Raw genomic sequence first — 21,924 nt, 5'->3', positions numbered from 1 at the left:
GTAACATATGCTGACTGCAGGTACAGAGGTAGTGCAGTTCAAGGGGTCAAAGTTACAGGTAAAGTAATCCAGAAGTGTGACTGATGTATATTAATTAATGTACAAATAACATGCACAGTTGAAAATGATGGAGCTGTTTTTGCACTTCAGTCCAACATGGAGTTTGCATGAGGGGGGTGCCTCTTTGTTGTTTAGCAAATAACAATAACACAACATTACTATTACAGAATGGTGGGGCTATTAACATTGTATTTACTGTAATGTTACATTAAATTTTCTATAACTGAGCTTATGGGTTTGGTGGAGTTGTGAATTCATTATGCAACTGGATCTAGCCTTAATGTCACTTCCACTCAATTTTACAGTGATTAGTAGTCATGATCAGTACCCTGAAATAGAATAAATACTGTGAAATGTTTTAACAGGTGCATAAGTGTTTTACTGTGATTTCTATGTATTTCAAATGTGACATTTAGGCTGATTGTCCCCAAGTCAGAATCTTAAATTATTATGGAGTTGTCATCATGTTATATGCTGGATTCTGTCATCTTCGGGAAACATGTTGTAGAGTGTATAATTATTATGCTTTGATAATGCAGACATTGTTTTGGGAGCAATTCAACTATCAGGAGAGGACACTGGTTTGGTAGTGTGAACGGACAACCATGTCAACTGTTGTATAAACTAACTATCAACAACTGCACGTCAACTGCCAATGGATTCTATTCTGAGAACAAACCAATGTGGGTCACACAGAAGATGGTCTGCTTGTGGTAACTGTGAGGAAAAGTTGAACTTTATCATTTTGACTCTGCTAAATATGTTTCATAAATGCATACCAGGATATACAGTACTGGTATATAGTAACTGATCTGACATTAACAGGTCATGCTATTCTAGTGACATGTCCTCAGGAAATTAAATTTTTCAGATTTTAGAAGCATTGAGATAGTATTATAGTCTACTATCACTGTGCTGTTGCAGGTACATTAACAGTCCTGGCTGTTCTATTAGAGTTGACAGTTTTTTGGTTAGAGAGTATCTTGATTTTACTACCTGCGTTGCTTGATAAAGACCATTTACCCGCCTAAATCTATGTGTCAAGCAAGCTCTTTATCTTTTTAGTGCACCTTTCTGGAGACTCTAATGGTCACTCCTATAGTACAACAAATCTAATTTGTAATAGCATTTGTGACTGAATTTTGGAAAATCATCCATATGGGCACGCATGAAATAATTAGAATTTCATGTTTAGTGAGTTGCTACTAAAAGCAGGGCACAGTTTTTACTTGTAATTTAAGGTATTGAGAATGGCTTAAACCCATCAACAAGTAGATTTGCACTATAAGGTTTGTGATTTGATCATTAAATATTTTAGGTGTCAAATTTTCCAAAATTCAGTCACATTTACTTATTGTTATACATTCATCACACTAGCAGCTTGATTGAAGATACTGTGAAAATCCTGACTGTAGTGCATGTATGAATCTGCAAATGGTATGTCCTTGCAACATGACTTCCTTATAGTCACACTACAGCTGCTAATTCACTGCCATTATACTACAGTATTAATTTGTACAATCAATGTACAGTACACAGTACAGTGGAACCTGTCTATAATGGTCACCTTGGGACCAGATATATCTGGCCTTTATATACAGGTGGCTGTTATAGAGAAAACCTGTATAAGGTGGTCAGCAGCATTTTAGTGGCTATGGCCGTTATAAATGAGTGATTATTATTAAGAGGCTCGCGCCAACCGCAATGCAGTAATATTTTAGTACAGAAAGGCCAAGGTGAGCTTGTTATGAATGTCTGTTATAGCTATTGAATACGTTTAAGCAATGAAGCCTGACAGATTATATAGTATTCATTAAAAGGCAGGAAGTGTGATAATTGTGCATTATTTGAAACGGTGCCGTGGTGCCAGACAGTTGGCTTAACAAGCCACCATAAAAGGTAGCGACCGCCATATGAAGGAGAAAGTTATGTATACAGTGATTCATAGGTGAATTCTTGGTTGGCCGTTATACGCGTTAGACAGGTGACCGCTTAATGCAGACAACAATGCATACATTTGTATGGGAAAATATTTGGGACCTCGTGTCCATGGCCGTTATGCAGAGGTGACCGCTTAATCCAGGTGACCGTAACACAGGTTCCACTGTATTATTCTAAGAATTATGCTGGCATTATACAGACAATGAGCCTAGCATTTGTGCCTACGTATGTATACAAAAATATAATTGCTCTATAATACATGTTACTCTGCTATACTGTATCCTCTGAGTGTTGTCCCCTGACAGTATAGAAATGGTTGATCTCATCAATACAAGACTTCAGGTTGACAATGAAGTCCTGGGCATCAGCAATCACCTTCTCATTGCTAACTGAGTCATCCTTCTTTAATCCGTTGATAAGGTCCTTGTGATAGGGTACTGCCCTCACTGCAAGCTGAAATTTATAGATGAATAGTTACCACAGTAGCCTCTACAAGTACATAAATATATCGTTTGTTAGAAACCCTGATTATAGCAGCTTTTTCAGAGGGGGATTTTCATGTTTTTTTGCAGATTGGCTCCAATCTGCAAAATATCTCTCCCCCCCCCCCCCAGAATTGTTTAGCTTGATCAAAGTATTATCAAGAGTACATAATAGAGTAGGGAGGAGAGTGTCTATCTTCAGTGAATTCACCAAACTCACTGCGCTCAGACCTTGCACAATCAACTATAGCCACCAAAGGTGACAAATGGCTTGCTCTATGAAGGAGGTTGTAGCACTTCTACTGCTTCAAATGGGAAATATCAACAGTCTTCTGTTCACTTAAAGGTATTGATTTATTACTAGAAGTTTTATGGATTGAAGTAGGAGGGTTTGAGCACAGTGTGTTTGTATGGATTATATTGAGAGTTAGACACTCTCCTCCCTCTTCTATTATTATGTACTCTTGGTATTATAAATGCATAAAAGAACCCAGAGAAGCAAATATCCCCCCTTCCCTCCTTGAAATTTTGGATGGTGGCAATCCACAAAATGTTTCCCCCTCAACAAAAAAAAACCCCTGCTATACGGTATGTAAGTGGAGTCACCAGATCCTATTGGAGCAGGTGTTTATGATCACTCATTGATAGCACTCAGTGTCATAGCTACTAAAAAGTCAACCAACTCAAGGCAGCTTCCTTAGTACAGATTAACAAGAATGAATTTAGTATTGCAAATAGTCTAACAGAGCAGTCATCTACACTTGACTCTAATAGATAAGTCAGAAGTGCTTTGCCTCCTTCTTCTAATTTTTCTGGCTACACTGATATGGAAATAAACACTTAGCTAGCAAATCTATACAGCATGGTTTAATTTTCTAATTACAGTATCCCACCAAACAAGTTTTAGGACAAGTTAAAATTCAAGCAACATTCCATACCTGTACTATACGTATGCTACACAGTGGTTGGCTCCATTTGTCTAAATTACTCATACCATTTTCTAAGCTATGATGCAACACTTTCGATTTTGTCCATTTCTCTTTATGTAAAATCAGTGCTTCACCAATTGAACATAATATCAATTGAACGTGTGCCAAACAATGTCACTAGAACCAAACTAACTTGAGCTCTTAGCATTTCTCATTGAACTATAAGTATGTCTTCATGGTAACTGCATAGGCATTTCTTGCTCAGCCATCCACAAATACAGCATCATGAGTGTGTCACAGCACTAAATATTTCTGAACTTTTGTGGCTGCTTATAGATTGAAAACTACAACACACTTTGTCATTATGCTATAACTTTATGATTCATCCTTCTACAGAGGTATATGAGAGTAGAAGGACATATATTATAAACTCTTGCTTGAAGTTACTGTAGCACTGTACTTGTGTCAGGTCATAATCAAATTGTGCTATCACATTAATAACATGTGCATAGACAAGACATAGCAAAGGGATACACAATGGTAGTACTTACAGAGAAGACTCCTTGTACAATCCATCCATGGTACTTCCTTAATGAGGAGTCATAGGCCTTGTTGGCACACTTCACCAGATCCTCTTCTCCCTGAACCACTGCCTCCATGAACACATAGATGAACTCTAGAGCTCTACACAACAAGTATGTAATGATATAGTCATGAATAGCCTCTGTGTGTGTGTGCATGTGTGTGTCTGTCTGTCTGTCTGTGTGTGTCTGTGTGTCTGTCTGATAACTGCAGCCGACAAAACAAGTGTGGTTTTGATTGGTGATAACCTGCAGTAAAGAAACTTGTTTATTGGTCAAGAACTGTGCATTTAAGAGAGGAATGGTATGAGCAATGTTTCAAGCACCTCTTTGCTACAGCCTATCACCAAACTACAGAGCTCTCAAAAGCTATAGGTAAGCTGCAGAACAATAGTGTTAGGTTGTGTTCACCAAACACTTTCTTTTCAGCCCAAACACACAAGAAAAAGGAAGCAGTCTGGGTGTGTGCAAGACTATGTGTGTAGATATCCTAACAAAACCTCACACAGCAGTGCAGCTCATGATATTAGCAGAAATATAAATAGAAAAAATATCATCAGTCACATGATTTATTCTCGGACAATAAGCATTACAATTACAACATGTGACTAAGAAAAGTTATGTGTAGGTGGGCTCCTCTCAAGGGAATATCTTGTGCCTGCATAAGTGTACCCATGGAGACATGGGACAAGCTAAACTCTCTAATACAACATACACCATACAACCACAATTGTTAAACAGCTGGAGGGAGATTATTACTTGGCATGGTACCCACACTTCTGTCAATTGTTTTCCTAACAGATTTAGTATAAACTTCTTTATGTAATAAATATTTACAATAGCAACTTTTTATAAGTTTAATAAATTCTCTAATACAAGATTCACTTTTGTTACCTTTTCAGCCAGAGCAGACCGATGGTACAAGAACTACTTCCCTGTGACTTCCCTGCTGCTATCTCCTCATCTACTATACTCTGTAGTGTGGGGTACTTGCTAGGATCTGTGTCATACTTCTTCTGTAACCTCTGTGTGATAATAAACCAAAGAACTATAAACTTTGACACTACAATAAGGTATAATATATTGCTGGTGAAGAATAAGCAAGTTTAAAATTGTTTTGTAGTTATTTGGTATGCATTTACATGTACCAATATTTCAAGTTGGCTTGCAAAATCACAGAAATTTTCTTACACTAATTGACAGAAAACTCAAGAATCCTTTTTGTTATTTGTTGATCAGGTGTAACAGGCTATACAGCCTTACAGTTTACTTGTAAACTAAGAAGAGATCCCCATGTTGAAGCATTGTTATATGAAAAACATGGCACTCAAAAGTGATTTCACAACAAAATACAGTAGCTGAGCACTGTACTTGTCACTCATCCACCCTTTCAAATTTGGCATACAACACTCATAGCAATACATGTCAGGGTTGAAACGGGTCACCTGGCCATCTGGCTCTGACCCACTTTATAGTATATCCAGGATTGGAAATGCATTAGTTTGAGCTTCATAGTCCCAGCTTCTTCATGAGGCACACCTACTTGTAAGGATTATGTGTTACTATCTCTAGATACATGGAGCCATGCTCATTTATTAGTAGGTGTACCGTAAATTGGGTTAATTTTGTGTATGAAAATATGTGACCGGATTTGACAAAACCAGGCTTCCACACACAATTTACAGGCACAGCAAGGAACAACACCTACAGCAGTGAGCAAGCCCATGCCATGCTAACAAGTTGATCATGTGATCGGTCACATACAGCTGCATGTTCAAAGGCTACAATTGAGGTCAATTGTTGTGTACGTGGAAATCATGCATATCATTGACTATATGGACTGCTACAGTTGGTGAAAATCTTACCTGCACACAAGAACCTACAAACGAGAGTGATAGATATGCAGTAGTCATGATAAAAGACGGAAGTATTATTGGATACACTCCTCAAAAAATGCCTCATGTTTGTTCAATGTTTCTTCGAAGAGGAAGTAGTATTACTTGTTTAATAACTGGAACACAAGTGGACTTACTACAGGGTGGGATGATTACTAACGTGCCGGTTAAAAGTAAAATTAAATTACGAGAGAAAAATTTGAAGTTTGTTTGTATTTGCATGTTAAATTTTCGTGGATGTAACTAACCTTGAAAATTTATTACCATCGAAAATAACCCAATTTACGGTATTGCAGTCTGTAGGTATGCATGAATCCATATCTGCTGCTGTTTGCAGACTCACTTGGAGCCACGCCCACTAATTATTTGGTGCACTGTACAGAAATTAAACAAAATAATAGTGTATTAGTCATAATCTACTGGCCAGCTAATTTAGTCACATAGGATATACCTCTACCAAAGGCTCACTCAAGAACGGCAGTGAGATCAAAATATTCTAATAGAACAGTCACACAACATTTATGCAAACAAATTTGGGTCTTACTAGGCAGGTGGCTACCTTAAACAGGAGCATAAATCCTTCACTGGGGGGTGGGGGAATTCATAGAGAACTCGAGGTGGCCGTACATTTATAAGCAGATGGTCAACAATACTAAACAAACTATTACATTAAAAATATTATTAATTTACTGTAGAGATCCAATCAATAAAAAGTGATGAAATGAGAGACATGAACCATCACATCTCTTCTTTCATTACCTTTTATTGCTTAACAAAAATTATTGAATCTGCAGCTGGTCACTGGCATGGGTCATAGTAATCATGCAGGTGGAAGGGTTGACTTAGAGCACCATAGATATTTGTCTCCATATAGAGAGATGATTTTTTTAAATATAGCGACTTGATTGCACAGGTTTCAGAAGCAGTTCTTGGCGCCATAATAATTAAAATCACATACCAACAGCCATAGCTTATAATTTGATTTTCACATATGCATAGAGGGGAATATTTTTGGATTTTCCCTTAATTATAGAATAAAAAAATCAAAATTCCACAAGTTAATTGTCACCAGGGTTGAAACTAGGTCAGGCCATCCAGATTATCTAGGTCATTATTTGTCATGGGTCAAACAAGTTTCATCCAGTTTCTAGGTCAGACCGAGTTCACATCACATAACAATGAAGTACTTGTACATGTACTAAGAAAGTTTCCGTCATTACTGGTAAAAGAAAAAAAGTTAATCATAATTATGTACTCTAAACCTCCAGCCTTACATCTGTGTGTGTACTTGCATGGGTGTAAGTGTAAAGGAGGAAAGCTATCTACTATAAATGTAGTCCAAGTTTTAGTCACATTCACAAGTACAGCAGATTATATACCCTGTAAAGAGTACAAAAGCCCTCTAATAATAGTTACAATATTATTACTGTTCATGTCTTAGCTTAGTAGGTGAGCCTCGATTGCAATAGATGAGACAATTCCTGTAGTAATTATGGGGTGAATGGGAAATTGAACTTTGTGTAACCTCCAAGGCTGATTTGCTTCTAATTCAAGGTGTAACAATTTTATATGAAATGTATAGACGGGTTGCCTTTCTAAGGTGGTCAATTTAACCGTAACCTTCCCATGAGAAGCTCCGAGCTTTATAGGTCAAGAAATAAGGGTAATGGCGGTGACAAACATTTCGCTTAGTTTTAGTGTGAATCCTCAGCTCTTAGTATGGCAAGTATGTTATAGTGTAAGGTTAGAGCAATAACATATCCGTCATGTAAGGCGAAGGGATAATTCCAATCCTACGAAGTCACGAATCTCAGGGGTAGCAGAACTTGCTGAAAAGTACTCCGCAAGACTTCACTACTGATAAATTAAATGCTTACAGTATAAAGTGTTATGTACTATAGAATATTCCATACCGTTTATGAAGACAGTTAAATGATGACATGAACTTTCTGTTGATGCTTGACCACAACTTGGAATATACGGTACATAAAACGAAAGCATACATTACATGGAGGACACACCCTAAAAAGACAACTCGTTTATAGATCACTGTTTAGTGTGTCACCAGATTATCAAATTAAATACATAGCTCATTCGCATAACAACACAGGTCCTATGGGGTGTATATATATAATAATAAATATTAGAGGTAACACAGTTTGTACTAAAGGTGACAGTAGCGTCTGTTGTATCTGCAACTTCAAAACTGTTTGACATAAAGGCTGTGTAATAGCTGAGATTATGGCGACTTGATAAACCTTTGAATCAAACTCACCACAAACGCGGAGACTTCAGCAGCACAGTATACCTTTGATATTAAGACTGTCTAATAGCTAATATTATGGCAGTCTTTAGTACACAACCTCTCTGTGTTCTCTGTGATAGTGGCGACCTCTAATTCTTTATTATATACTAATCAAATGAAATCGCTGGAATTACTGCCACTGCTTTCTCCTGCCCACACAAAATGCACAGAATGGGTGAAATAGAAATTAAAATAGAAATTGCTTTCTTCGAGTTGGCAAGAATATATTGATTTCAGTTAAACAAATCATATTTACAGGTGTAGTATGGTTGCTATGACTGAGACGAAATTAGGTTACTAATATGCCATGGCTCTGTAGTTTGTCTAGAGTCAGGCGTGCCTGCCCCTTTGTAAAAATACTATTTGCAAAAATACTATTTGCAAAAAGGCTATCACTTGGTGGAGTAAGCAGGCACTTGTAACCATGTCAACCACATGTTTAGGGGCTTATTTAGTTTTCTAGGTGTGGTAAGGAGCAGCCATGGATAAAGAACATTCTTTCTTATCCTTAAAGTTGAGTGAGTTACTAGTGCGCCGCCTCAATTTAAATTTAAAGTTTTACAGCACAAGTGCTGAAGGTCTGTAGGACACCTGGTCCTACAGCTTATTTAAAGTTGTTATGTTTGAAAAGGTGAAGAAAGGAGAAAAATCCATGACTAGCCTTGGGCAGCCTCCCAAACCTGCAGCCATTTGAATAATGCTCATTATTATTGCTTGAATCATGGAAATTTGTTTACTCTGTATATCATGGAAAATGTCTTTCAAGGTCCTTGGCTGTGTTGTATGGAGGCACTGGTGATATTGATCCACCAACATGTTTTGTTTCAAACAGCCCATTGTGCACAGTATGTGCACAAATTGATCACATTTATCAATGGAGCATCGACATACAACCTTTCTATCAACATTATTTAATGCAATGCAACAGGTACATGCTGCCAGTTTGCCAAGAGTCACCAAGACCCTGCTGATCTCAGTTTTGTTGCGGTACAACAAAACATACATGAGAAGTTTTGATAGTTTATCTGACTTGCTTGACAGTGATAATGACACTTGTTGGGGTAGTGGTCTTTACATTAATGATGCTAGAGTGTCAAAGCCATCACGGCATAAAGTCATATATGTTGCCATTCATTTGGGTTACGTTAATGTAATATTTGATTTTCGCCCTTATGAAAATCGTCGTGAAGTGCATCAAAAATGTTCGCTTGCATCAGCCGGGAAAGTATTCCTCAATAATCCTACTTCTGTAATGTCGGTTGATCCACAGTCAAATATTGTTGATGTAATGTTGGGAGTGGTTGAAGGCAAGAAATATAGCAAGTGTCATCAGAACCGGGGAAAGCAGTTGAAACCGAGACTAATTCCTGCATTGGAAGGTTGCTCGATAGAAGGAAATATTGACAAAATCAAGTTTCTTGGATTAGGGCCAGAAGTAAATGGTGACGCGTGTTTTTACTTTCATGATTGTTTTTCACTTACCGAAGCAACTAGGAAGCCCCATTATCTATTAAATGTAATACAGTTCTCATGTTTGCAAGCTGGTATTAAACCAATTCAAGTTAATATAGATGGGGTTGAAACAAAGCTGATGGCCAACCAATCTTATTGTTCAGGCGTAAAGGTCTGTGCTGGAGAGGGATGCACATATACAGTGTCGACAAAACAACGGGTAAATCGATTCACTGAGCATAAAAATGCTGCCCTTTTATCTACAGGTCCCTGTAACTGTTATATTGCATATGTGTACCCTCCCAATCCTTTGGAAGATGGTAGGAGATGGTTTGTAGTACTGAGTGCTGAGCAAACAGGACAAATCCATAATCATAGTTCTCCATCTGAATGGAAGATAGCTCCAAATGTGTTACGTGACATTGCCAATGCAGCACAAAGGAACATGTGTATCACTCCTAAGGAAATTCAGAATGGAGCAGGTATGGAATATAGACCAATTGAAAGCTCATTAGCTGCTATAAACATAGAACGGGTGTGCATGTTAAGAAAGCTAGGCAGGAGGTAGATAAAATTGATAATGAGCGGGTTAATCCATTTAAGATCATTGCATCTTTCCCTAACATTAAAGAGCGTATTGATAAGAGTAACCACTGCCAACAGAGTGAAACCATAGATGAACTGGTAGGAAAATACCAAATCGATGGAAATGATGCGTACTGCTTTGGCAGAGACAGACAATTTGAGTCACCATTTCAGGCAAAGTACTGGTCACAGGCAGAATTTCTTTTTGTAGACATTGACCACACTGGGTGCCACAATTTTCCATTTGTACTTAATGTCGTCTATTTTAACACCATTACTTCAAAGTACATTACTTGTGGACGATGATTATTAAACTGTCAAGATGCTGAATCTATTGGTACAGTGTTGACTAAATTAGTTAATAATGTGAAACTCTATCATAGCGAATACAACATCAAAACTGCTCACAAAGAAATACTAGTTGATTTTGATGATGCAGAATCAAATGCATTTGCTACTAGCTTTGGACAAGAACTTTTAAATGTTTTGCGAGGGTGTGCAGTACATTTTTTGAGGTCTGCTATGCGTGTTTCCAAGTTAGTAAATCCATCTATGACATCACCTAGCTATCACATTTTCATGTCAATTGCCAGGAGAATCCCAGAAGAGCTGTCCAAGCAAAGGGTAGATGAAGCCTTTGATGTGCTATGTGGTTTGCAGTCATTTGAACAATTTGCAGATCAATTACTGCCAGATCTTAGGGCCACAGATTTCTCTCAAGTGGATACCAGCAGATGGAAAGAAACAGTGGATTGGTGGAAAGACCTCATGTTTTGAAGAAGCTGAGTAACGCCTACAGCTAGAAGAATGAGATCTACCAGGAACCACCAATCCAGTGGAATCTATTAATCGACAAAGTGTCAGAGGCGTAGCTAAGGGGGGGCAGGGGGGGCATTTGCCCCCCCCCCCCATCACTAAATGATTTTTTTTTTAAACCTTCGTCACAAGTTTACCAGTATTAAACTGACACGCAAATGACTGTAAATTATGTACACTACTACGCGGTATCACCAGGGGTTGCTAGTGAATGCGCACACGCAACATTCAACTCGCTCGTGAATCCATCGAACGAAAATATTAGACACATACTTCTATATTTAGCCTAGATTACTCGCGTGATAGAACATTTTTGAATCTATAAAGAGTGACCCGCTTCCCCACGGCAGGAATCACAACTCACAAGTGACAAAGGAGACCAGATGATGCTACGAACCTACTGTCTACGAGGTGATAAAATGTTAGCTAAATAAATGTACCAAGTTTATTTTATCGAGTCGATCACACTGGACCTTTGTACGTACGGCAGTGCAGTCTGTTTTTACTTTGTCAGTCAGTCAGGTGGATCAGTCAAGCTTACAAGTTCTGCTCGCAAGACAGGTGGGATTTCGTGCAATACATGGCATTTGAATTTCGCTGAGTGAAGTGAGTGAATACGTCATCCTGTCAGCAGTGTGCTAGGACTGCAGCACAGGCTGTGGCTAATGTAAAGTAACCTGTATTTGCACTAAAGTATTAGCTCTACTGGACTGTGGATGAATTTGTTGGAGTACAGTTGTGGCACGTGCGATGATGCTCAACGAATATAGTTACCTCGATTGGAAGCAGTCAGTACTGAAATGGTTACGTAGCTAGTTATTTAAGCTGTAATAATACAACACCGTATGTTGGCTAGCCCACCATTGGGTCATTAGCCTTTTTTGCAATTATGAATGATTTTGAGTGTTTCATGGGGGCATGCCTGCCCCTCCATCACCTTCTGGCTAGCTACGCCCCTGCAAAGTGTACCAGAAAACCAGAAATTAGTTTCTTTAAAGCCTTTAGTGGAACAGGTATATCTTGAAGATCGAAAGCAAGCTATTTTAGAAATTGCCATAGCAGCCAATATCACAATTACTTACCAAGTAAAGGCAACAAAAGAACCCGAAAACCCCTAAAGCCTCTGAAAAGGGGTCTGCATTATCATCAAAGTCCAGGCAGACTAAAGAAATCCCAACAGGAAAGAAGGCTATACGTACGCGTCTTAGTGTGGAGTTCTATAATGATCCTGATAACAGTGCCACAACATGGTACAAAAGGAACGGTTATAAGATACAATAAACAGAGCTATCTAATATCATTTGATGACTGTGGTCCTGAGGATAATGCAACTATAAAGTCTTTAAAAAATCCATTGAAAAGGTGAAAAGGGAGAAGTTAAAATACTGTAGCACTTTTCTGGTTTTAGGTAATCAACTAATTGTCTAGATTTGCATCAATTATAGATTGCTGGAATAATTATTGTAGTGGCATGGAAACTTGATTCATACCAATATTTCTCTGTGGCTATGCAGTCAGTATGGACTTTCTATTTCTGACTTTATGTTTCATGCATGCCTATATATTTGGTCGTGAGATATATAGCCCCACAAGTTTGGGGGAGGAGATGAGTATGTGGTTGGTACTGATTTTGTACTCAATACTTTAGTAAAAAGGGAGATTTGTCAGAAATTCTCATAAGGGTCTTGTTTATTCATTTATTAAGGCTTTACACTGGGTAGCCTCGAACCTGCAGCCATCCGATTAACGCTCAAACGTTTACAGGAGTCTGCCAGGCAGTCAGGATGTTTTCTCCTTGTCATTTTCTGTATATGTATCCATAGGAACTCTAGAGAGTGACTTATTATCTCTAAGTACCCAATGTGTAACCAAACGGATATTAGTTTATTTATTGTCATGGTCCCCCAGGTAAAGTTGTTACTGGCAGTTTTATTATTGTTTAAAACATTAGATGTTAAGATACAATAACATTATAGTTATGACTCTGGGTTGCAAAATTGCTATAATGTAATTACAATCATCATAGCTATACAGCCTGTGTCTGAACATTAGCTAGCTAATTTAAGTTACGTCGTACAAAAATTGTCATCGTTTACTCATTGATGAACTATCAAGATAAGTTATGCATTGCTCCATCCCTTAGGGGTTAGCTATATCATTATTTGAGCTATATGTATACCTATAAGTAAGGACCCACTTTCTATTTCACCCATTTTGTGTGGGCGGGAGAAAGCAGTGGCAGTAATCCCAGCGATTTCAGTGCACTTGATTAGTATATAATAAAGAATTGGAGGTCGCCACTAATACAGAGAACACAGAGACGTTGTGTACTAAAGATATCTCAGCGAACACGGAGAGATTGTATACTAAAGATATCCGCGGTGGCAGTAATCCCAGCGCATTCGATTAGTATGTAGTAAAGATATTAGAGGTCGTCACTATCACAGAGAACATGGAGAGGTTGTGTACTAAAGATATCAGAGGTTGCCACTATCTCTGGGATTAAGAACTGTTTATGTGAAGGGAAGTGAAAGTGCTGTTATCTCAGCATAATATCATCCTTTAAACCAAAGTGAGGGCTAATTGCAGTGATACACTGCCATAATTTTTTTGTTTAATAGAAACGTGTTTGTGGTGATTTTATTTTGTTTGATACTAAAGGTGACAGCATCCAATATTCTTCACTATAGTCTGAACTCTGGGTCCTATGCACATGTCCATTCAGCATAGATTACAATTTGGAGTGCCCTCCTCATAAAAGGCAAACTAGGGAACTTCTAAACTGGATAGATTTCATACTTGTACAGACACCCCTACCTATTATCTATGAATGGATACACTGTGACATACAAGTCTTAATTACTAGCAACACATATGCACCAAGCCTCATAATCATACACTGACAGACTCACGGATATATTTCCACTAATATCTGACTTTACTGGCTTAAATGCTGTGGGTCCCAATATATCTGAAGAGAGATGTCGTATTTTAATTTTTTCGCTCAGACGATAGGGTTCTTACCAAAGAACGGGACTATTTCGCTACAGGCGGCAAGGAAAGGTACTGTCTCGATGTCCTGGCCCTGAGATATAACAGGAAACTGGTGTTTGGCAGAAGAAAAGAACGTCATTTTTCCCTCTTTCAACTCTTCACAACGTAGCAACGCGAACTCACAAAACAGATTAACGTTTAATGGGTATGGTATTGAAGTGTGTCAGCTATACTTTGCAGTTTCGTAGCAATGAATGTAAAAGGTGTGTTGTTGCTGTTACATGTAGCAATAGTGTATTGTAATGGAGTATGGGGGGAATTGGAGGTCTGCAGACCATTGTCATATTCTCAGCTGTTTACTCGAGCCACTTGTTTGGTGACTAACTCAGATAATATCCAATCTAGGGAAAGAAATTTTGAATTTGTGTTTATATTGGAAAGTTCAAAATACATAAACCAAACAAAGATGTCGATTGTTAAGGAGATTTTGCACCAACTAACTGCTGCAACCTGTGCTAGTAACTATGGTGACTTTAGTGCTAAATTTGCTTTAGTGTTTTACTATACTTCAACTAGTGACAACAAAATAATTGCAACAGATTTTAGGAGATTTTATTCTAGTGAACAGTTAAATTCTATAATTGATAAAGCAGCTAATTATAGTTGGATTAGGGGTACCACTCCCTTGTCTACTAATTCTTTAAGGTTCCTCACAGTGTTTAGAAGTCTGCAAGTCCTTTCAGAGCTCATTAATGGCAAACCGATTGTTACGTCCATCAACAGTGGCAAAATAACCACATTAAACCTTAGTAACAAAAATACCGAAAAACATTTTATTTTGTTTACGGACATGTTTGCACGAAGGAAGAAGAAAAACTCTACACAGACAATTGACACTTATCAAACCACATCTGACATAAATGAACTGGTCATATCTTTGAAAGACAACCTGCATCGCTCATCCAAATATGCTCTAACAGTTGTACTAGACCCTGCTAGTGTAATAGCTACCACAACATATGGTGACCCTTACTACACACAGGGTTACAGTGATGGTACACATTTCAATAAAGCTATGACACTCAAGGCATTGTTGAAAGCTAAGAACGAGCAATCAAACACTCTCCAAGCACATTTGTTACACACAGGAGTGTACATGAAACTTGTAAGGCTGGAGGATTTACAAGATGACTATAGAAGTCTTAATCCAGCTCTGTGGTCATCTGATAGTATTTATAGCAGTTTTATGGACCACTGTAGTAATCTACATCTCTGTACACACTGTTCTCCTTTACATGGATGTTATCAGCCCAAGATGAGGAAGATACAGTCTCATCCTGAGAAGTACCTAATGTCTGCTGACTATAGTGGTGGAGGACATGAAACTACGAAGAAGTTTACTTTAGGGAACAATGAGCAGAAATCTCTTAGTGAAGAGAAGTTGACAATATATTCTCCTTCATTATCAGCTAACTCTGGAATAAAACTGAATAGCGTAGTAACTGGTACTGTAATGGAACTAGAGTGGTCCCCTAAGCCATTTGCTGAGGCTATTATCAGTAAAGGCCAACCTGTTATCCTTAAGAACACCACGGTCTCTACCTGGCCGGCACTTAGCAAGTGGAAGTCAGATTACTTGATGAAGCACTTAACACCCTCCACACTGCTAGAGTCAGTGAAATGTTCCAATGGCTTTTTAACATTTGATCCTGATCCTCGTGTACCACTAAAATTAAACATTTCTGTTCCGTTTGTTACAGCCAACATGTCCAGTGAAAAATTCTTTTCTTGTTGGCGCGGCAAGTGTGCTGATGACTACAAAGGGCATTATTATTTTGGCTCTGTTCCAGACAAGTTAGTGGCAGACATGGACAATGATCGCTTGTTATTCTTGACTAATGAAGATTATGACTCTAGGAAGCAATTCATTTGGGTGTCGTCTGCTGGGATGATAACACATGGACACTTTGATCAAGACTACAATTTCTTTATACAAATTTCTGGCAAGAAACGCTTCACACTGTGGTCGTCTACCCAACACGAGTTACTCTACATGTACCCAAGGGTCCACCCCATGTGGCACAAGTCGCGTATTAACTTTAGAGATATTGATCCACAACGATTCCCTCTGTTCTTGAAGTCTCAGGCACTACAGGTGACGGTAGGTCCAGGGGACATGTTGTATATTCCTCCATACACCTGGCATTATGTGGAGACATTGACTCCATCAGTGTCATTGTCTACTTGGTCACATGACTATCACCTTTATGATCATATGAACTCCATCTACAAGTATGACCACAAGTTTGATGAGTTGGCTAATCCTAAAGGTAACGTGATACATGTCATAATCTAAGTGGTAACTATTATAATATATGTACTACATAGTTGTATGCTTTAAATTAGCTCACATGGTTTGCTAACAGTTGTAATGGTTTTTGCTAGTGACAATGAGATGATGCTTTTAGTTTTTTTACAACAGAGATACAACATTCTTAGGTTCTATTTTCTAGTAAACTATTCTAATAGAGCATACAGTTGCTATTGCAAACACACTTAGCTTATTACATGATCACATGATGATAGAATAGGAACACAAAATTAGGAGCAGATTTGTTTTGTATGTGCAATCTGCAACTACCTTGCCATGGCTTCCTCAACGGTTTAGTGAGTGAGTAAACTTCACTGTTATAGGAAATTCAGATGCATATCATACAGTTCAACTATACTGTATTATTAGGAGGTTTGCACTTTCTCAACAAAAAATATTGATCAGAAGCTAGCCTCACAATGCCTGACAATACCTTCATGGCACCTTGGCAATATTGGTTAGGTATAGCCAAGCCCAAAAGTACCTTCAGTATGACCTAAAGTGCTTCCAATAAGTTGCTACAAAATATTGAAAAAAAATTGTTTAGTGGAATTTTCTACTGACTGATGCCTTCAGAATATTGTAACTCGATTTAGGCTACGGGCTTGATTTTTTCACAGTTTGACATCACTTCAGTCTGACAGGTGCCTTTTGGCATACCGCAGTACGTACAATGCATGCTTCATGGACTTACCTGTATTCTCCTTTGTTCCCATTCACCTTTGTTGACAGCACAAGCCAATTTGTGGTAGTGCCATGTGTGATGGCTTCCCTACGTTTGTAATGGAAATTGTCAAGTTTTCTGTTGTGACTGGATTGATTGCAGAGGTCTTTCTCATGTTCTTTATAGGAATTTTAAGTTTGATTAGGGATCAAAGAAATGATGAAAAGTAGTGAAACAAGGGAGGTCGCCTACAGCCGAAGATGTTGGCTTACCCAAGGGTTCACCCTATGTGGTACAAGTCACGTATTATCTTTAGAGATATTGATCCACAACGATTCCCTCTGTTCATGAAATCTTAGGCACTACAGGTGGCAGTGGGTCCAGGGAACATGTTGTATGCCTAAATATGGTAATAGACTGACAACTCTCCAATACAACAGGAAGCTATATGCTAACTTGGGGCATGTGAAGTTTCATCATACTGATTCCTACACACAATTGTTAGGCATCATGTGACCATAATGTATTGAAACAGAAATTTACAGGACATACATACAGAATTACAAGCTACATATGCAGCTGAGCATTGTCATCAGGTAGTAGTACCAGCAAGAATCACTATACAAAAGCATTTCATAATGAAGGTCATCTTTGTATATGCTGTTGCATGTAGTGTACTATTATGTGGTTGTGTGCAGTCTTACACAAAATACGTACTGTATATTATAACTGTTTTCTTTTTGTAGGTCGTATATTTGCTCTTCGCTTGTTCTTGGATATGATGGTACACGACTTGTATGGCTACAATGACACAGGTCACTTCTTTGCACACCTCCTAACATCACGGTTTCAAGGTCTTGAACACTTGTTTCCACCTACTCCAGGGGATGAGGACATCTGTGACAGCAAAGTCACAGGGAAAATCCCGACTTGTATTCATGTCCATGGATTTGTGCAACTGGACATGTCTGTGGTGGGACCTCACTTTGAGAGTCTGGCAGTAGAAGTGAGAGATATTTTGTTTATGGATTACGTGGAGGAGATTAGTGCAGAAATTGTTGGTGTTGAGAAGATGTTAGCATTCTTCAGGTACTGTTTTCTGGGACAAGAATATTACGTGACTGAAATGGACAGTGATGAACATGCTGAATTGTGGCAACCTATGTAGTGATCTATTATATCTGTATATGAATTATGTATCTTACTACTACAGTTAAATCTAAAGTATCCTACTGTATTTACTACTGCAGAATTCTTTTCTGTAGCTTCTCTAGTTTCACTGGTAAATGAATTGATTATCGTGCTAATGCCATGATTATAGGAAACAATGAATAGATGTTGTTTACCTATGGCATGAAAATTAATGGTCTATATTGTCATTTGTAGCATGCTCGTTATGGTAACAGCTTCTCTGTGTAGGATGCTGCAGTACTCCCTTTTTGTAAACAGCTTTGTGAATGGCATGACATCCTTGTAGCTGATGCATGGCTGTGAGATTGCAGTGTGTGGTGATTACTGATGGTTGCAGGTATAGATGAGGTTGGGGTGGGAGGCTTGTTGAGATCCATTAATGTATGGACCTGATAATGACCTTTTATGAACATTGCACACTTGTTGACGAATGGTATTTAAATGGTAATAACTCACCAACCTCAGACCATCTGGAGTACAAGTAGCAATCTCTACAATTTCCCACCCTTTTAGATAGGTTTTTCATGAGTGTTGCTAGAACATGAGTCCTTACCAAAGGGTGGGAAATGGGTCAAAATTTGTTTGAGAAAAGGTACTTTGAATCCGGTCACACACATAAAATATATAGTATTTACATACATACAAAGCAAGTGTGTACTACAATAAAACAATTGGGTGACTGAATATTTTTTAGCAACTATGGGATAGTACTGGACTATAAAAAGAGGGTGACTCTGCTACCTGCCATTTGTTTCATTTATTGGCAACCTTGACATGATCTACTGTCACTGACATAAGTTACGACCGCTGTATAGGACATCATGGCTCTGCTATGCTAGCTACTGCCCCACCTATGTATTCAACCAATGCTGCAACATGTTCTGCAAGCTACTGGCCACGGAGCATCCATTGCCCATCACATGATTACAGTGTCATGCATGACTCATTCGTACCCTGTGATTCCTCACTGCTGCTTGTCATTGCAACTCACCATCATCATTACAAATCATCATCACTCACAATCATTTCTCAACAGGCTTGCCTTATATCTACATGTGCATAGCCTTCCTCATCACTGACTGTAGGAAGCATCTCTGTTGAAGGATCACCACCACCAGTACTACTACCAATATGCAAGCCACCATTAACATCGGCCATCACAGCAACAATCCCAGCTTTCTAGCTATATGTACCAAATAGATCTAGCAAAGGACTATCATACAACAGGAGATTTTGATGAAAGAAAACGTTGACGAATTAGGCATATTTGTCTCATCAAACATTAAAAATAGGTGCTTAGATTTCTTAATTTTTGTTAACATTCAATTTGTCAAAATGTGGATTCGTAGACTTTTCCATCTGTCAAAAGTTTCTGTCATACAGTAGCCTTTTAAGCACTGAGTGAGTGATTGTTCTATAACAGCATTTCATTTGCCGCAATGTTATACACTGGATTTTTACAACTCTGTACTTTTAATTGTAATTTCATTTAAACAACAAGGTTTAATTAACCTACATACATTCTGATTTTCAAGTATTGTATGTAGACATGACAAAAATCAGTACTTTAAATACAAAATTAATAATACTCCACAATTCTAGATCTGTGTGAAGTTCATCACATTCGTATCAGACTTGATGAATGGATCTGCCACAACACATCCTAAATGCAGATAGTATAGATGAGTATCCAGGATTGGAATGGTGATTCAGTTTTCATGCTGAATCATTGCTACTGCAAATTTATCACACAGAAGACTAGTTCTACTCTTGTAACTACATTAATAATTGAGTTGCTGTGCGCTGTACAGTAAGTTTGGTTTCTCTAATATGGTGGCTATGCTTTTGGCCAGTTGCTTCAAGAGACACACCCACAAACCAATGAAACCATGCCTGGCCGCTAATTAACCACTCTTGCAATGAAGGCTTACTAACAACTAAAACACTCACATATTGACATTCCACAGAAACGTATTGTGAGTCATATATTTTACTATCTTGCCTTTTTTGACAATGATCCGCCGAATGCATTTGTATTGGAGTCAATGGGCTAACGTGAGATGATTCCAATCCTGTGTGCCACAATTATCCTAAGTACTACTCTGTACCTATAGTGATAAAATTATGCATTGGTATTTTTTGTAATGTGTGTGAGAAGATGAAAATAAATCTAAGCCCCTAAAAACCAAAGAAAATAATGAAGAAATTATGCTGAACTTTCAGGACTTATATTTTCACAACTGCATAAATGATTTTGCTCAAGCTTGGTAGGTGGAGTACAAAATACAAACTATTTACACATTGAACTTTCACCACTATAAATAGTAGCATCACAAACAATTAAATTTCATTAAAGCATATATAAGTCAGGTATATACACAAATCAACAAATCACTCTGTCACAACAGTGTTTTTACTTAGCCAGTTTATAATTGTAATGTTTTTATTAGCAGGCTCGATGTTATGCCAGTAACCTCCAATGACTTTCAAGTTGTGCACAGTCATCCAGTTAGAATAGCAATCACTGTCAAATGGATCTGTTGGAGTCCAATACCAGCCATGGCAAGTTGGCACAAACCAAATAGGAGTGATAACTAGTGTAGTTCCTACTTGTGTCATAGGGCTAATGTACATTAGAAACTTCAAGTTCGGTTCAGTGCAACGTTCTAAATTTTGTTGACATACTTCATCCTCATAGAGTTTATTAAGAGCACTTGGATTACATACAAGCTGTTTAGGAAGGCTTTCATAACAGCAAATTGCACGTAACAGATACTTTATAGAAACAGCTACATCAAAGTTATATGTAGTATTATCCACTTGACCTTTATGAATACCAATAACATTACCATCAATTGTGACCAATGGAGAACCACACAAAACACTACCTTTTTCAGGTCTATGGAAGACATCACAGCCATAATAACAATAAAATCTACCTGCAGCAACATCGGGTTGTTGACTTGAACAGCTACCTAGAGTCTGAACTACCAAAAGTTGGTCTCCCTCAGTGCCAACCCAACTACTATCCAAAATCAAAAAGTTGCGGCTAATCTTTTCCATTTCATCAACCAACTGCTGGTCAAAGTGAATAAACGATACATCTAGTAGCGAACAAGTAAACCGAAATGTGGTGTTTAAGTGTACCCTTATCTTCCTGTCACTGTCATAGAAGGAGATGGTGACAAACTGGTCAGCAGAAAGCATTTCTTCAGGTAAAATGTGATTAGTTGTAAACAGTCCAAAGCAAGGCTGGTTTTCACATAAAAATTTCCCCAGAAAACCAGTGTAATTTGTGTTCAGTGAGGTGTTCACTCTACAAAGAGCTGAATAAACTTTCACTGGTACAGCTAACGCTTGGTTGTCGAGATGTTTGCTCGCCATCTCCCCCTTCAGATCTACTCCTGTTTCCTCTTCGGTTTTCTTCATACGGGTCTCCCCACTATCTTCCACTATATAGAATGTATCTTCGTGACTACTACTACTACTAGGAGAGCTACTAGAGGAGTTTTCTTTGTCCTTGTCTTTGTCACAAGTGCTCTCTTCTCTCGCCTCTTCTCTTGCATTCGGTCCTTGATCGTCACTTGTACTCTCACTACTGCCAGGAATAGGTTTGGATTCCGATACACCCATAGCTCTGAATTAGTAATTAGCAATA

The 21,924-nt window shown here is 38.2% G+C and overlaps 3 protein-coding genes and 1 long non-coding RNA gene across 4 annotated transcripts; 2 read left to right on the top strand and 2 right to left on the bottom strand.

Moving 5' to 3' along the window:
• Positions 1-1,606: 1,606 nt before the first annotated feature.
• On the top strand, positions 1,607-4,640 carry LOC136243909 (uncharacterized). The gene is made up of 3 exons (XR_010695025.1): positions 1,607-1,796; positions 3,925-4,368; positions 4,423-4,640. It is a non-coding gene; the product is annotated as an uncharacterized lncRNA (long non-coding RNA).
• On the bottom strand, positions 2,155-14,240 carry LOC136243908 (glycolipid transfer protein-like). The gene is made up of 5 exons (XM_066035454.1): positions 14,071-14,240; positions 13,959-14,017; positions 4,888-5,018; positions 3,964-4,096; positions 2,155-2,454 (listed from the first exon to the last, which is right to left on the bottom strand). Exons 1-5 carry the CDS (start codon positions 14,177-14,179, stop codon positions 2,272-2,274), a joined length of 615 nt encoding a protein of 204 aa, XP_065891526.1. The 5' UTR covers positions 14,180-14,240; the 3' UTR covers positions 2,155-2,271.
• LOC136243907 (uncharacterized) lies at positions 14,015-18,299 on the top strand. The gene is made up of 2 exons (XM_066035453.1): positions 14,015-16,370; positions 17,822-18,299. The coding sequence occupies exons 1-2, from the start codon at positions 14,291-14,293 to the stop codon at positions 18,241-18,243; spliced, it is 2,502 nt and encodes an 833-aa protein (XP_065891525.1). The 5' UTR covers positions 14,015-14,290; the 3' UTR covers positions 18,244-18,299.
• Positions 18,300-20,596: 2,297 nt separating this feature from the next.
• On the bottom strand, positions 20,597-21,906 carry LOC136244692 (uncharacterized). The gene has a single exon (XM_066036230.1). It carries the CDS (start codon positions 21,897-21,899, stop codon positions 20,658-20,660), a length of 1,242 nt encoding a protein of 413 aa, XP_065892302.1. The 5' UTR covers positions 21,900-21,906; the 3' UTR covers positions 20,597-20,657.
• Positions 21,907-21,924: the final 18 nt, after the last annotated feature.

Source organism: Dysidea avara, chromosome 14 (assembly GCF_963678975.1).
Source record: "Dysidea avara chromosome 14, odDysAvar1.4, whole genome shotgun sequence".
Classification (NCBI taxonomy): Eukaryota; Metazoa; Porifera; class Demospongiae; order Dictyoceratida; family Dysideidae; genus Dysidea; species Dysidea avara.
The sequence above is the reverse complement of the archived record's forward strand: the minus strand, read 5'-3'. Positions and strand labels throughout refer to the sequence as shown.